This window comes from Colias croceus, chromosome 15 (assembly GCF_905220415.1).
Source record: "Colias croceus chromosome 15, ilColCroc2.1".
NCBI lineage: Eukaryota > Metazoa > Arthropoda > Insecta > Lepidoptera > Pieridae > Colias > Colias croceus.
This window is the reverse complement of record NC_059551.1, coordinates 4,950,405-4,967,741: the sequence shown is the minus strand read 5'-3', so window position 1 is coordinate 4,967,741 and position 17,337 is coordinate 4,950,405. Positions and strand designations below refer to the sequence as shown.

General features: G+C 33.1%; 1 protein-coding gene across 6 annotated transcripts in view; it reads right to left on the bottom strand.

Annotated features, from left to right (window-relative positions):
• Nucleotides 1–1,794: 1,794 nt before the first annotated feature.
• The window catches only part of LOC123698270 (rap1 GTPase-activating protein 1), a 210,460-nt gene continuing 194,917 nt past the window's right edge, over nt 1,795–17,337 (bottom strand). For all 6 annotated transcript variants that reach the window (XM_045644860.1, XM_045644857.1, XM_045644861.1 and 3 more), the window contains 10 exons: nt 14,984–15,168; nt 7,422–7,566; nt 6,922–7,197; nt 6,360–6,541; nt 5,970–6,067; nt 5,016–5,372; nt 4,720–4,807; nt 4,236–4,422; nt 2,570–2,736; nt 1,795–2,191 (listed from right to left, as the gene is read on the bottom strand). In XM_045644860.1, the coding sequence (XP_045500816.1) occupies nt 2,048–2,191; nt 2,570–2,736; nt 4,236–4,422; nt 4,720–4,807; nt 5,016–5,372; nt 5,970–6,067; nt 6,360–6,541; nt 6,922–7,197; nt 7,422–7,566; nt 14,984–15,168 (1,829 nt within the window). In that variant the 3' untranslated portion in view covers nt 1,795–2,047. The remainder of the gene's footprint in view (nt 2,192–2,569; nt 2,737–4,235; nt 4,423–4,719; nt 4,808–5,015; nt 5,373–5,969; nt 6,068–6,359; nt 6,542–6,921; nt 7,198–7,421; nt 7,567–14,983; nt 15,169–17,337) is intronic.

The following is a 17,337-nucleotide window of genomic DNA, read 5'->3' as shown; positions in this document are numbered from 1 at the left end:
ATGTTATGTCTGGCATGAAGGTGAAGCTAAACGCGGTGCTATAGAAATAGGATCTTGTTTGCTTAAATACATACAGAATTTAAAGCTTAAAGCTGAAGAACTACATTCAAAATTAGATATAGTTTTTTATTCCGACAATTGTTGTGGTCAACAAAAGAACCAGTACATAATAGCTCTTTATGTATATGCAGTTTACCATCTCGATTTTATTAATTCAATAACCCACAAATACTTAATAAAAGGGCATACCCAAAATGAGGGTGATAATGTCCACTCCCTTATTGAAAGAGGAGTAGGTAAAGCTCTAAAGTCTGGACCCATATATACACCTGACCAGTATGTGCACATTATTAGAAATGCTAAAAAATCTGGTAAACCCTATCAAGTACATGAATTAATACACGAAGATTTTTTTGACATAAAAGCGTTGGCTTCATCGATAGGCAAAAATTTTTCTAAGAATATGGACAAAGAAACTTTAAAGCTAGGAGACATCAAAATTTTAAAGGTGGAAGCTAATGACTCTAATTACTGTTTTTCCTATAAAACATCGTACGAGGACACAGAGTTTAAAACAATCATGATAGATAAAATTGGAAAGACAAGAAACACTGCCAATAATATCACTGTTAAAAAGGCATACAGAGAAAAAATTCCAATATGTGAGAAGAAGAAGAAGGGTTTGCTAGAACTTATTAGGAAAAATATTGTACCAAGATTTTATAAACCGTTTTTTGAGAATCTCTAATTTTGATTATTTGTGTACCTGAAGAAGACTGATTATGGGGTAGTTGTCCAATGTTTGATAGATTTTTTTTTTATTGTTTTTAAGGAACCGAATTATTTTTAAAATAAACACAAGTTTGTTATTTTTTTATGTTTAAGCATGGTTCATCATGTTCCTAATTATTTTTAGTTTGTTGATATTTTTTATGTTTATGGTGCATAATTTTGCTAAATATTTTTAAAAAGCAAAACTTTGTTAGAATTTTATTTATGTTCATGGTTCATAATGTTATTTTTATCTAATTACTTTTAAGAAGCGTAATATATAGGTATTGTTGGTTAGAATTTTTTTTTATGTTTGTGATTCCTAATATTTTAATTTTAACGTGATTATTTTAATCTGCGTACTGGTAGCTAACTTGATGACAGTAATAGACATACTGCAAATTGTTATAAAATGTGGACTATTTGATGTTTCTATTAATTTTTTACGTATATTTTGTATGACAGCATTATCTTCTAATAATACTTTAATTGTACAGGTTTGTTATATCTCTAAAATATATTATGATAAACAGAAATGTGTTACTCTACAGAAAAAATCGTTCCGACGGCTTCAGAATAAAACAAATAAATTGATATGTGTTTAAACACACTTTTCATTAATATTATCTTTATCGTAATTGTGTCATTATTACATATTTTTTTTAATATCTTGTAGATCATATTACCAGTTATGCCATTCTAAAACTAAAATTGAGAACTATTTGTATGTATTATTTTGATTTATGTTTCTATTCATGATATTATACCAAAACTCATTATGTAACAAGTCGAATAAGTCATAGTTTTTAATTATTGATTAAGGTATTCGCAGCTCAAAACCTGCATTTTTAGCAATGCAATCAAACCTTGATTAATGTCCTTTCGATTTATATATTCTACTCTTCTAATGATTAAAAACATAAAAAGTTATGACAGTAAATATTTTGTTTAATTTTCAAACAGCTATCCTGTAAAATGTGTGTTTTTGGATTGTGCGGTTATTCGTGCAAAACAGCGATATAATTTGCTAGATATAGTATAATATATAAATATTGCACTATTTTACTATCATATTAGGCCAGCTTGGCGCAGGAAGTTTTATGCGCAGATATTAAATAATTTGTACGAATTTAATCAACAATCAAATCAAATCTTCCTTTGAGATTACTAATGGAAATTCGTATTTATAAGAATCATTACTGAATCGATAGCAATATGCATGCGAAAATCGACTTAATAGCGTAGATGATAATGATTAGATTCCTTTGCTTATGATCTAAGCTGTGGAGTCATGTGTGGAAGGGTTGGGTATGATCGTGGTGGATTGTTCTCGAAGTCTTCTGTCTTTTGCGGCGGCTGCTAGTTCAGCCTGCAATGTGATGACTTTTTCTCGTAAGCACTTGATTTCGTTTTGCCAGTTCTGAAAAATAAATTGAAGTGGTTAGGGAATGTGTCACAAGATGGCGTTGATCTTAAAAATACTATTTTGCAAAACGTTTTATCATATCCCTTATTGGCTTATATAATACTAGTGGTCCGCCCCGGCTTCGCCCGTGGTATATATTTCGCAATAAAATATATTAAAAGGTAGCCCATGTCCTTTCTCGGGTATCAAAATATCTCCATACCAAATTTCATGCAAATTGGTTCAGTAGTTAAAGCGTGATTGAGTAACAGACAGACAGACAGAGTTACTTTCGCATTTATAATATTAGTAGGGATTATCTTGTTTACAATATGGCATATCAAACCGGTAAAATTACACAAATATTTGAGTTTCACACGAACAAATACTTACAATATTTTGTTTCAAAAGATCCAGTTTATCATTTTTCAGGCGGCAGACCTCTTGTCGCAATTGTTCAGCGTCTTTTGGCGGCAAAACTTGTTCTCGATTGTTCGCTGCACCCACTTCGGCTGAGGACATCGATTCTAATCCCGTGTCACTGTCTACGTATACTGCACCTATGGAAAAATTAATAAAATTAGATGTGGAATAAATATAAAAACTTCACTTGTGTATTACTATTTTATTGTACGATTTGTTTATTTATTACTATATCATATTTTGATGATGTAACATAAAAGGTATGATATAGAACTTGATACTGATATAGAATTTATAAATTAGATACCGATATAGAACTTATAAATTAGATAAATTTTTGGTAAACATTGTGTAAATAGTAAATACTATCAATTAAAAAAAAAAAACACTCAGTCATCAATAATTGAGCGTTAAAGATCGCATTTGGACAAAAATATTTAGGTTAGCTTCAGAAAACTTTTTGAGAATTTAAAAACAAGCAGGGCATGGTCTTGCATGCCTTTATTCTTACATCGAACTAACTACGGACAGAACAACTATTCTACTAAAATAATATGTGCAACTACCTTCACTATGAACATATAGTGCAAGGGATAATAACAAATCTGTGAACAGGACTAACCTGTTACATTTTTACCACAAATCAACCAGTCCTTGTCATCTAATTGCAGAAAGAATTCATTATGAAAATCTATGAATTTACTAATGTTACATGTTTTATGTAAAAATATTATGACACTATTCATAGAGTATAGGAGACCTAATGGAAAGAAACAGTCGTTGTCCTTAATGATGATATGCGTGTAGTATGACATAATTTACTGCATTTTCTATGTAATCAAATTATTATCAATGATGTAAAGTTATATGTGTAAAATTAAAGTTTAAATGCAATAACAATTTAATAAAACATTTGAATATAGCTTCTATGCATACTACTACCAAATAGTAGATGGACATACAAATTATGATTTCTATATTAATATCTCGATAACCTTATAAACTCATTTATAAATTAGAATATAGTAAGTCGATTATTAATGACATTTAACTACAAATGCTACAAATGTAATTTAACCCTATTCATCAAACATAATTATTTTTTTGTATGTGTAAGTATTCATGTTTGTATTAATAGTCCTTGTCATTTTGACATAAAGGCTAGAGAGGTACACCACATAACGACATTCATGTCCGCTCGCATTAATTCTATTATGTTGCCTTAGCCGATACTTAAAGTGCTTGTGAAGTGCGGACACGAAAGCGCGTTTAATTTTTAATGAATAAATTACGCAGACATTTAAAATGCAATCTCATGCATAATCATAGTCGAGTTATTGTTAACTTTTAGATGAAATTTTTTTTTAAATAATAGTATTATCCACAGGTATTATCTTTTGCTGTAAGTGTGTGAGTGCATGTATGTTTGTGTTCGCGTAGCGTATCGTGTAAATACGTATACTGCGCGACGCGCGTTTATGTTTGTAATTTTTATGAGAATTTGTGTGTGTGTGTTCATGTTTTATAAGTGTGAGCGCTTAGCACAGTGTGAGCATAATTATACATTAGTACATACACGCGCTTGCGTGTGTATGTGATTGTGTCTGGGTGCGTGTATGTGTATGAAAGTACTCACCCAACGGATCGAGATCAACAGAATTCAAGCTAGAGTCATCGCTGTGGTCGTGCAGGGGTGCGCGTGGGTTGGCAGCCCGTGACGTCACGTCGGGGCTGGACTCGCCCGAGCCCGCGGAGCCGCCCGCCGACCGGACGGACACTGCGCTCGCTGATGATGACGGGATCGACGTTTTTGATCGACCGCTCTGTGGAGTTTATTGGTTGTAGTTTATTTTATGTGGTTTATTGGTGTGGTTGATTGATACTTTAATAAGTGTTTTTATATGTTAATAGTTATTATGTTAATAGTGTAATAATAATGCTTTGTTTGTTTTGATGAATTGGTTTCAATATGCTATAACTTATAATACCTTGGGGCTGAAAGATTCCAACTAAACTCATATTATACATCCCGTCATTTTAGAAAAGCCTAAACCCTTAGTTCTACCCTTCGGAAGAAGTTACAAAAAAGCTTTTAGACAATACGTAGAAAGTATACTTACATTAGGGGTGGGCGTCTCATGTGGTGTGATTTTCTTATTGGCGGCATTCTTACTATCATTTGAAAGATTCGTGTCTACACTTGGTGATCTGTAAACAAAAAATGGTGTATTACATTCAATGTTTCAATAATTTATATTTATTTATTATTATCGACAATATTATATTGCATCAATTGCGTGCTACTTGTATACACTTTGTATTAATGTATTAATATAAACGAGAAAGCGCAATTACATAAACCTATATCATCGATAACATTATTTGCACGTATTCGTTACACAATATATTAACATACCTGACTTTCGAGATAATCGCTTTCTTGACCGTGCCTATAAACTTTGCCCCGGGTCCCTCTTGTTTAGGCGTGCCTTCTGGTTGCGGCGATACAGCGCCCGCTTCACACCTCGACCCCGTACCAAGGAATTCTACAGTTTTCTTTTTCAACTTCTCAGCTAACGTTTGTAGCAACGATGTGCGTGTTCGTGACTTTAATTCGGCGAATTTCTCCGCTTTGTAGCACGCATTCTCGGCGTTGATCAACTTGGTGAGGAGGAAATCTTTGAACTCGCGTCCTTTGCGGAATATCGGCGGCTGCGGGAGAGTCGGCCCGAAGAATGGTACGTCCCTACGTGCTGTGACGGCCACTTTGTACCTGAGGTAGAAATTACATATATAAGCAAATAAATTACTGCATATAACCGAAACAGCAATTGATTTAGCTATGACAATTTATTTATCACTTTGCTAAACATATTTTTCGTGTATAAATTTAAGCTTTACCAAAAGTAAATTTAATCTATTGGACATTGGTGTGTCAATTAAAATATCAAAAGAGAAAAATCGTACTCTCATGACAAATCGGATATAAAGGAAGTTTGCACTAACTCCATTATATAATAATGTTAGACACTTAAAGTGCTAGTGCCAAGGATATTATTTTGCATTTAAATTACCCAGAGGTACCATTCCCACTGGTCTATTTCCTCGCTTCTTAATGCAAATATAGCCATCGTTATTTGAAACTTTCACAAACTACTTCAAACAACTGACTAGCTTAAAGTGTGAATGGAAAAGGAATATTCATAGTGACTTTTCCTTTTCAAAGTAAGTTTTAAGTGTTTAAACTGATTATAGAAATAATACTAATGCTTTTTATTTTTATCATAATTATGTAGCGTTCTAAAACGGATTTGACGATTTGTTATTTTCTTGTGCATAATATTTTAAAACTTTATAATTGCAATTTTACCTGGTCTCCCCTTCAGCGCTTTCAACAGGCGTAACAACTATAAAAGCGTGCAGGAAGTGAGAAGCAATCATATCTGGAGTGAATGGTGTTGCTCTCTCCTGAAAAGTAAATAACAATAATTTAGGTAAGACTAATTCATAATTTATACAAACCTTATTGGAATATCAGCTAGGACCAAGCTAGGACGATTGATTTAACTTCTAATTCAAATGTTCGCTATTTTTAAGTCACTCAATATATTCAGTGTAGTATAAAAAACAGTTACAAATGCATTTTCCCTTACTTCTATTACACTACCGTTTCCTTACATATTAAAATTAAAATATTATTCAAACTTTTAGTCCAAAAATTGCTCTAAAACCGTTCCAAAGTATGTCAGTAACCCAATACCTGAAACACGATAGCGACAATGTCGTTGCCAACATGTCGCTTCCGCTGCAACTGTTGCGCGTCGCCAGCGGTGTGCGGCAACAGTGGCGCAACGTGGAACATGATCTCGCGGTCGGAGAAGCGCTCGTACACCGCTTCCGTGCCCGTGTGCCCGTTCATTATGTCCAGGCCTCCTCTGTAACCTGGAAGACGAGAACATTCTAGAATACAACCAAGCAGGCAATTATAAGGCAGGATACGTTAGGTATTTTTTATAGAATCCAGCTATTTCTTGGTAGACTATCAGCTCTTGATTGTAATTTGTTGTCTGATGTTCGAATGGATAAATAGTTTTAGGCTGAGTTAGTTTTATTAGCTATATTGAGTGCTGAATATAGTTTTAGCTTATTTTCTTCAGAATAATCTGGTATGGAAACTTATTGCAGCGTTTTTTACTACTGAAACTTAATAAACCTAAACAGATTCTAAGACAGAACTTCCATCAAAATTTCCCACGAACTTAAAACTTTGATATATCTTGTCTCAAACTCTTAACAACTTGTAAATTAAGACTTCCACTGACCTTTATGATCTCGTAGCTGGATCTTCTGGCCCAGCATTTCAAGGAATTCGTTAAAAACTGGCGACGTTTCGTTGTTCCCGAATAATTCTTCTTCCGTGGTCTGTCCATACTTCTGGTAAAGCACTCCAAACTTGAACGTGTTTACAAGGACATGTTCGTCGTACGCGGCGATAAGGGAAGATGCGTTTAGACACATTACTGGCGTGAAGTTGTTTACGTTGATTTGTTCGTTCAGCATTTTAGCCATTTTCAGAGGTGATTGCATGGTGCCGGGATCTGGAATTGTTAAGTTGATTACTTTATAAGCTGGGCATGAAAGGTTGATTTTATTTACTATGTAACAAGAATAAGACACATGTTGTGTTGGATTATTAGCATAAAAATGCATTCTTAATTACATTTTAAGCTATCAAAAATATTAAGAGCCTTAGGGCAAATATTTGCAAGTACATACCGATTTCTACATGATTTTTAACGATGACTTGAAACATGAAACTTACTTGTAACAGGTATAAGTCCATGCATGGTTTCTGTGTGTAGCCTCAACAGTATCCTAGTGTGGTCCTGGCCAGCCATATGTTCGTTCTTTAGGGACATCACCACTGGGCCCAGGTTTGGGTCGAAGCCGACCAAGTTAATGTGTTCCTGTAACAAAAAATAACCACTGTTAGGTACTTCGAAGATTTAAAATTTTTCTTTTTATAACATGTCATTAACTCGAAGTAAGAATAAACATGAATTTTATTTTACAGCAATTAGTATTATATTCAATCAGTCTTCAATTTACTTCATAATGATGTTTATTTCAGAAGTTAATTTTAGCAAATTAATTATCAGCTTTAATCATCATACTGAGAAATAAATGGAACCTAACAATATTTATTAGAGGTTACAGGAAAATAGCAGCGGATGTCGTATCGTATTAAACATTATTTACGGCTTATCAAAAATAGTGCATTATATTCATAATAATGTATTTAATTAATTATTAGTGATTCAATAAATATCATTGGGAACAAAGGAAAACATTATTTTTCCTTAGTTTTTTATTCAGGTTTATGTATAAACAATGATTGAGACACCCTTTTAATATATATATGTGTATTTATACCTTTATATTTGTGGCAGTTTTGTATAATTCATAGACAAACTAAGAATATTATTATGTTCCACTTTTAGAACCTATAAATATCGCCTAACATTTATATCAATAGAAAACAAGCAATAAGCCTATTGGAATAATACTAGTAAAAGGAAGACAAGCCAAGTCACGATTCTAGACCATCTACGTAATCAGAGTGAATCAGAATTTGTTAAGAGATGATGTCATTTACCGTAATATTTATTACCTTCTAGTCATCCAATGAAGAATTGACCTATCACACCATTAGGGACAATAAATACAGGCGCGAATAATACGATAAATAGCCTACAGTCAGTACAAATATTGCCTTGTGATTCCCGTTGTTTCGACACGCCTGTCATAGTCGAGGACATGTTTTATCGCGTACAGCAATTATTTTAATTTTCGATAGTTTTGTATCGGTTTTGTGCCTCAATGTTATTGAGTATGGGTGAACTATTACAATCTATTCATACCATTGTTAAATAAAATGCGAATAAAGATAAATGGTTTTAAAGCTTGTATTCATTATAAAATACTTTGGGGGGAATTCAGTTACGATCAGAAGTTCCCACTTCACGTAACTTCAAAGAAGTGGGAACCAATATTGCATACATACTTACATGCATTATAACGCATTTGAAATACTCCGCTTATATTTGAAACCAAGCCATAATCTAAATCAGTATTCCAAGAAAACGGCTTTACATTTCCCCTCTTGTCTTCAGCCTACTGAACATCAGATGGCACGTACTTTTGTATCCTCCACTGACATTGAATGTATCTTTATTTAAAAGACATTTTCATTACTATCTCAAGAAGAAGCGCTTGGAAACATCCATTTAGAGTCTGTACGCGAATTGTGGAGACGATAAAACATAATGTATACAGTCTTCAGCGTCTAATATTTCATGAAGTTAACGACATTTTTAAAGCGGACAAGGTTTATTGCCGCATAATACAATTGTCTTATTTCGTAGTGTTGAAGGTCAGATAAATGAACACAAAGACTTAATTGACATGGGAGTTAATGAAAATTCAAATCTAACTAACACAAAACACCATGGTCAAATGGCCTCATGGTGATTTGGTTACAAAACATATTATTTTAGTAACCTGGTGGAAGTAATAATTAAATTTAAAATACATTGTTTTGTACAAAATTATCATGGCATAAAAGTTTAACAATACAACTAATTATATCAAAGTTAATGACTATAAATTCGATTAAACTAATGAGCAAAAAGTATTGATAACTTTTATTCTCATATGCTTTTTTTATGAAAAAGTAGAAATTGTTTAAGTAGAAATTATTTTCCATTGAATGAAAAGAATGAAACCAAAATAACCAAAGAAACATTTAAATTTATTGCTTACCAAAAACTATTATCATATCCTACCTCTATATCTGATAGCAAATAAAGGCAGTATCTTTAAAAAAAGGAAACAGAACATCAACTGCGATAGATAATAGAATAATCAGGATGACATAGCAATAATAGACTGGCAATAGTCTAATCATGATATCCATAATATAGCACAGACAGAACCCAAATAGGCATCGATAGTTCTAAGAAGGTACGTGATCAGTATAATGGATTGATTCTACTTCAATGCTTGGTGTTTCCGTTCGCAAACATTCGGTCTGCTGCCAGGAAATCATTAGTACTAAACCAATTAAATAATGAACCAGGTAGTTCTTTGACGATTTAAAATTTAAATTAAAAATAAACGAACACTGTAACATTTGATAGAATGCATTCATGTTAATTCCCAGTTTGGTAAAGCACACAAAAATTCAAATTGCAATTTCAACCGATACATTGCTGTTTCATGGAAAAATAAAATATGGGAAATGTTTTATGACCAACATTACGAGATACATTATCATTAACGGTCTCATCATTCAAATTTGAATCTTTCCATTTCATCTCACTTTGAAAATCCCTTTATCGCCTGTCCTTTTTCATCGTTCTGGAGACGTAAATTGAAAGCTAAGGACGGTAATTGTAGGGACGTGAGGTTAATGTTCCTTCCAAAGCTGATGGATCTTGTCATTGAAGATGGAATGCTCTGGATGTTTTGGTTGGCAAACGAACCCATTGATGGTTGCCCTTTGTTATCCATCAATGCAACATTGAAATGAGCATTCCATAGGAATATATATATAATATATATAATACATAGAATCGATGTTTCTATTAAAGGTATGTTAAACATGATTAATTGAATTGTCCGTTTTCAAAAGTTTTTGCAACATAAAAACCCCAGTTCTATGTACTTTCTATCCTGAATAAATTAAAACTACCAGCTGACAATTTAAGATTCAGAGATTTACCAAAGGTAAATGATCTGTTTCGAACTTTTGCAATAATCTGCACCTGTTTTGCGTCATTTAGCTGGATAAAATATTTTATTTGCGTTCGAAGATTTATTTTCATCGAACTGAATGGTAAGATTGCAATCGTCGCCGCGATTCAATGATTTCTTTCTTCAAACGAATTGTCCTCAAACCAATTTCTCGTTATGAACGGAGGCATTTGCTTATTACTCCCACTTTTCTTTTGTCATCATCCGCATCTGTCTTCGTCACAGTCTTAAATTACTTTACGGGATTGCCGATTGATTTTACGCCTTTATTTACAACATATTCCATTCCATTTTAATTTATTCCGTCTGTGATAGGATTTGGAAAGCGTTTGCAACGGTACTCGTTAAAACAATATGCCAAACAATATACAAAAGCAAATAGCACACCCTAGCTGTGAAATACTAAACAAATAAACTTTACAATAGATATTTTAATTCACACGTCCTTAGCACACATTCGGAATGTACAAATTCAGAAATGAATTTGTAATCGGATATAGAACTCATATAACTTTACCAATTTTGCCAGAACCCGACTTGTAATTAAAGTTAGGGACTGTTAACATCATACGCGACTTGAGTTCATCATTTGTGTTATGGCATCTTACAATACATTTCGCACACTCAAAAATAATTAATTAATGCAGTAGCAACATTTTTTACTTATCACATAACCGAAAAAATAAACTGTGAAAAAAAACAAGATTAAGTAATTGATTTTCAATCAGTGGAGCAGAAAATAACTCCAATCATTACAGAAAAATAATATTAAATTTAAAAGCTGAAATCGTTTCATTTACGCAGTTATTTGCAGTCGGTTTGGCTCCACGTGGATTTCCGCAGCCCAATTGACGCATGCAATAAATTAAGGTAAACAAATCCGGGACATAAACTTTAATAGTCCCATTACGGAGCGTGATCTCAGTAATACGCGCAACTTATTTACGCGTCAACCCTCGCTATCGCTGTAGCGATCACCGCATCTCATTCATCTAGCCTAACCCTTGCTCTGCGATGCCACCATAACCTATTGAACCCGGTTTTCGCGACAGGTACTGTCATTTTTTACGATAAGCTTGTGTGTTATAATTTTTTAAGCTTTTACGTGACCACAAAATTGAACAAGCTGTATAAACTGGGATGGGGTCTTACAATTATTACGTTCTCAAACCCTTCGCACAAAAGCGTAACGAATTATTCAATCTGACAACAGTTTCCAGGGAAGAAACGTATGTAATTCTGGCTAGATTACGAACGATAAAGCGGAGCACACAAGCGCGGTATCAAATTGCTGCATAATTCCGTAATCGGCTTGATCTACAAGCCGCCTGGCTCAGTCGGCGTGAAGCCAGTCCGTTCCGCGTAGCTAGGCAGGCGACTTTTCCCACTGTCGTTAGAGGTTTTTCGTAATGAGTACTCCGCTTAACTAACGCATGAGTGCATACGATTTTAATTGGTGCACGAGTGGTATTTTTAATGGAATGTTAAATTTTATGCTGAGTTTTTAATTTTTTTAATCAATCGGAGATTTATCTCAGTAGTTGAACACAGATTCTACCAACAAATTTGTGACACTGATCAATAAAATAGATCAGTGATAGTCAGAAATAGATTAGTCAGAAGAAAATAAGCAATAAAGAATATAATTCGTGGCAATAGATGTAGTTAGCTTAGTAATTACGCAATTTTATTGCTAAACCCCTGACATTGAATTCGGCGTGTGAAAACACAGAACAGAGCTCGTTCATATACTTCATAGAAATAATTATGAAGATACCGACGATACGAAAACGAAGAAAAAGTAAGCCTATGGGGCGTGGGTATGGGAAAGTTCACACGTGCTGGTAATAGCGTGTCAAATGTAGATCTTTGTTCATGCTTTATGTGATAGACGATCTAAAACATTCATATGTTATAGAAGATATCAGTATTTTTGAGAGAACCAATATGTATCGTGGTTTATGGATCGCTTGTGTTTCGACACGAATTGGGTCATGCTAGTATGGAAACAAATATTTCAATCTATGAGTTGCTTCTGTAGGTAAAAATATTTTGTTTCCAAAATTTACTAAATCTACGTATGCTGAAATCGACGCATCTGCACGATTTTAATTAACGAGGACAAAGCTTTAAAAGAAAAACCTGGTACTTCGTTCGATCGTTGGTAAAAGAAAAAAGAGAGCTTGTTTCAATAAAGAAGTAGAAAGAATTATAATATCCATGACTTCCATGATATATCAGTGACTATTGGACCTTCACATGACATCTGTCTATCTATCTGTCAATCAATCATATTAATCGGAACACTAGTTAAAAACAAATAGAAACCATTAAATTTGAACTTATGTGATCCATATTTAATCCATCTTGTACTCTGGTTGATTCAATTCAATTCGCTTAATCTCATGAATTGGAAGTACAGCGATATCGACAGATTGTTTTAGCTTTCATTAATATATATGCGACTAGAGGTCGATCTAACAGTTTCGTATTGCAATAGCTTTGTAGAGATGAGCTGATGTTCACACGTCTGAATTGTAGGGCATTCGAAACATTGTATTACAATGATACCCATTGAATTGTAAGGCCTCGTTATTTTAAATTTGTCAAAGCGATTCAAATGATCGTGCATCTATTTGGCGAAAGATATTTCTATAACGAAGGCAGCGAGTAAAATGGTTCTGAAATTGAGAAATGAAAACTTAGGATGATTCTGCATTTCGATATTATTTCCAATCTTTCATCTTGTTTAATAGTAACGCTGTTTTCTTGTTAAATAGTTTAATGTGAAATAACTAATGAAATTATTATGAAGAGCTAAATTGTATTTCATGCCTGAGTTCGTGGCATTGGCCCCGTGAGAATATTTTTTTACGTTTAACGTAATACCGCTGCAGTTTAATGACTTCGACGTTAAAGAAGCAAACAGAAATCATCACTCACATTATAATCTCATGAACGCGAACATTTATTGCAAGTTACACGAAAATCATGAATAAAATATATCAAAACCTTAACTGGTTCTTAATAACTGCGGAAAAGAGTATATTGATTTATGTCCTCACGAGGTCCACTAGAAGGTCAAGGCATAAAAGGACATTGACATTGGGTGGGCAAGCACTCGACTTTCCACATTTTATGTCAAGGGGAACGTGACCAAGTGATTGTCGAAATACCATGTGAAAATAATTAATACGAAATATATTTTTATACTGACTGCGTCGTTACGGCCACATGAGACAGCGCGGCGCGAAATGTCAATGAGCACATGATTTTTCAATATTCAATGAAGGCGTTCAACGTATTCCATGTTGTTAATAAAGAAAAATATATCATGAGAGACTTATAATTATACCAGCTAAGCCAAGGCCTGCTTCTAGGATGAAATGAAAGTTAATAACAGATAATTATCTTCTTATAAAAAGTAAAAGAAAGCTTTAACGTTTATAATTATGTAAAGTGAAGATACTTAATTACGTTTTATAAAATTTAAATTTAAACTGTAAGCAGTAATATTATATTGTAATTCAATTAAGCTTAATAATTTTAAATGTCTCTATTGTTTGTTGTCTTATTAAATTTGGTAGCATTTGTGCGTAATTGTTAAAGTTAAATAAAGCGTATCTCGGGTTTCTTTAATTTCAATAAGACCAGACCAACAAGACTCTAATTATGGTTAATGACCCATAAGGAAAGTACCAGACTCAACCAGTAAAGCGAGAAATGTAATTTACTTTTATTTCACTAATGTGTTGATATTTTTATGATTGCATAATTAATTAAATGGATTGTTACAAACGCAATTTTAATTTTATGACTGCAGTAAAAAATAACAACGTATTTGTCATTTTATATTCAGAGAAATGCTTTTCCGATAATTGATATCGATTTAATAATCTGTAGACAAAAGAAAAACTTTCAAAGACTTTCTAATTCCATAGCAAACATTTACTCGACTTCATTGCATTTAAACAATTTAGAAAATGCGTTTTAGTTTGCTATTGGAAATGCTGACATTTGTAGAATCCAATTTATTTCATGTGCAAATATACAAATGTAAGCGAAATAAAAAGATAAATTGTCAATTTTCTTGTTTTCACAAACATACGTGTTTTCGAGGCGAAACTTTATTTAGTATTTCAGTTGACGAAGGTAATGTTTTCAGCTTCATATAAATGGAATAAATCTTATTTCATTTGTAATTTTAAGTTTACCAACTTACAGTACAAAAGCTTACCATTTCTTTTTGAATCTTTTTAACAATAATTGTCCGACTAATTCATGAAATTTGACATTTTCTACGCATAAGGATTTCTAAGTAGTTTTATTTGATACAAAGACGTATTACAAAGACCTATTCTTAGTTGGATTATATTTGTGTTACACTTTCATTAGGTTCACCTGTATATATTTATGCTTGTATGTTTGTAATTTGTATGTAACAGAATCCTTTAGAGTCGATTTTCAATCTTACAGATTAACTTCAAATTTTGTTAACTTATCAAGGACCGTTAACAATACAATAATTTCATAAGAAAGCGTATTTTATATTACATTTATAATACTTACGTTTCCTAAAAAGAACCGCCTGTAATACTTGGCGGTGTCATCTGTATCTATGTTATGTTTTCTTGTAAGCTGGCGTGGGGTGCTGGGCTGTGGTCGGGGCTCGTTGTCCTCCTCTGAGGGATTGTCGTCGAGGCCATCTGCCCAGTAACCGCCTCTTGGTGGCAGGACTACGGAGGGGGGAGTACCTGGAAGAGATGTATGGATTATAGGTGTTGCTACTTTGCATATTATGTAAGTGAATGTACAATAATTGTACCTAGGTATACAGTTCTTTCTGCTTGGAAAATGTAAAAAGATTAACACCTATCCTCCTAAACGTTTATAATATTTGTAGTATACTGCCCGATTCAGTTATTCAGTTAATCATCAGAATCTTTTTATAGTTATTTTCGAGGATCTGATATTTGGGCGGAAAAAATGCACACAATTGGAGAAGAAGCAACCCAGATTCTTCCGCTATAAATAGTGTTACTAATCCAAAGTGGGCGGTAGAGTGCAGGTTTATTTTATCTTCCGTTCTCAAGCGAAATTCCTTTATTTCTTCTATATCCGCTCATATGCTTCAGAAAAAAAAAATGACCCCTTGCTTTGTTCCGTGCATCCACAGTTGCAATAACACGATCGCAAATCTTGTTTCGTGCAACTGTGGTTGCAAAGCGACTTTCTTATTTCAATTGATTATAAACCTTATTTCATACTCTCAGAGTCTAATTTTTACGTATTTAAACCAAAGACAACTAATTGATTCATCTATTTCTACCCAATACTACCAACCTTTCAAACATAATTTTGAGAATATCTTAGTTTGTATCTTACGTGTCTTAGAAGGAAGTGTTAAAATATGCCGTAATTGTTGTATTTTATTGATTTCTACTCGTGTTTACTTACCAAATTATTCTCTAACATGTGTTTTATTGTTATAAAGTAATATTTTAGTGACCGTTGTAATAAATATGTAATTAAGACGACTTTAAAAGTTAGTGGACTTTAGACGATTTCATAACTTTTAAAGGTATATGGTAATCATATATTGTTAAAATAACACAGATTTGTATAGTATTATTTCAATAGCAATCGATTACAATCAATATATTTGAAGCACTCCTCACGCGGAACTCATAAATTAAGTTTTAATAGCGGTGGGTCGAACGCGCGGCGCACGTTCCAGAGCACTAGCAAAGTAGGCTACCTTTATTTTTTTCGGAAGCAATTTAGCGTATTTCATTTTTGCAACTATGGTTGCACAAAGCATATGAGCGGATATTTATGTAACCGCCTACAAACTATTTAAATATCATCTTCAATAGCATTTTATATTGTGATCTTTAGGCGATAATTAATTATTAAAAAAAAATTGGTTGTCTGTAAAGTCGGTTTACTGACGATGAACTTTGCTTTATACCGTAAATAAATAATCAAGGCTAAACATTTCCAATTTGTTTTATTTAAAAACTCTGTTTAAATTATTTCCTCAAAGAAATTCTCAATAAGACATTTGGGTATATTGGTTGTGAGTTGTGACCACTAACTTAATAAACAGTTATACGTTCTAAGCATTAATATTATATTTATAACTTTGTGAGAAGATGGTTTTGTGGTAAGACCCAATATCTCACGGACCTTATTCATTTCCTTCGGGAAATTACTATTCTTCCCACTTATATTATAAATGTGAAAGTTTATGAGAGTGTTGGCGAGTACTGTCACTCAATTATGCAAAAACTACTATAATCACGTTTATTATATTCGGTAGATATAAAAATTCAGTAACAATGTTACAGTAGGTAGGTATACAGTTTTTTTTTCTATTGGTTATTAGGTTGAGCGGCTAAAACCGACTATAAAAGATACTAATTAATGTATGATAAGATATTAATAAACAATGATAACATCCAAACGGGTGCAATGACCTTGTTTTATTACAATGCATCGACTTAAAACAATACGTTTATGTATTTTTCATAACATAAATTTCTCTTGAGTAAAGCTACCGTAACGTTATACTTTTCTTTAAATAAAATACATTCAACTGGCAATTAACTCATAGAAATGATAATGACAAAAACTTAGATTACAAAATAAAAGACAGATGGAGCGTTGCCGAACTAAACCGAATAATTTATCGTCATTTTCAATAAAGCTATGTGTGCTGTCATTTCGCCGCTGCACTGTACGTACACGGTGCTTCTGTGTGCGTGTAATGTTGCCAGATATTGAAAAATTTCCCAAATTTTTCCCCGACTACGGAAAAAAGAGGGTTATGTTTTTCGAGTTTATGTATGTATGTATAATATTTCTTTGACACGCCCTGCAGTATAAACCGTTGGACCGATTTTGAGTTGTGAGGTTTCATT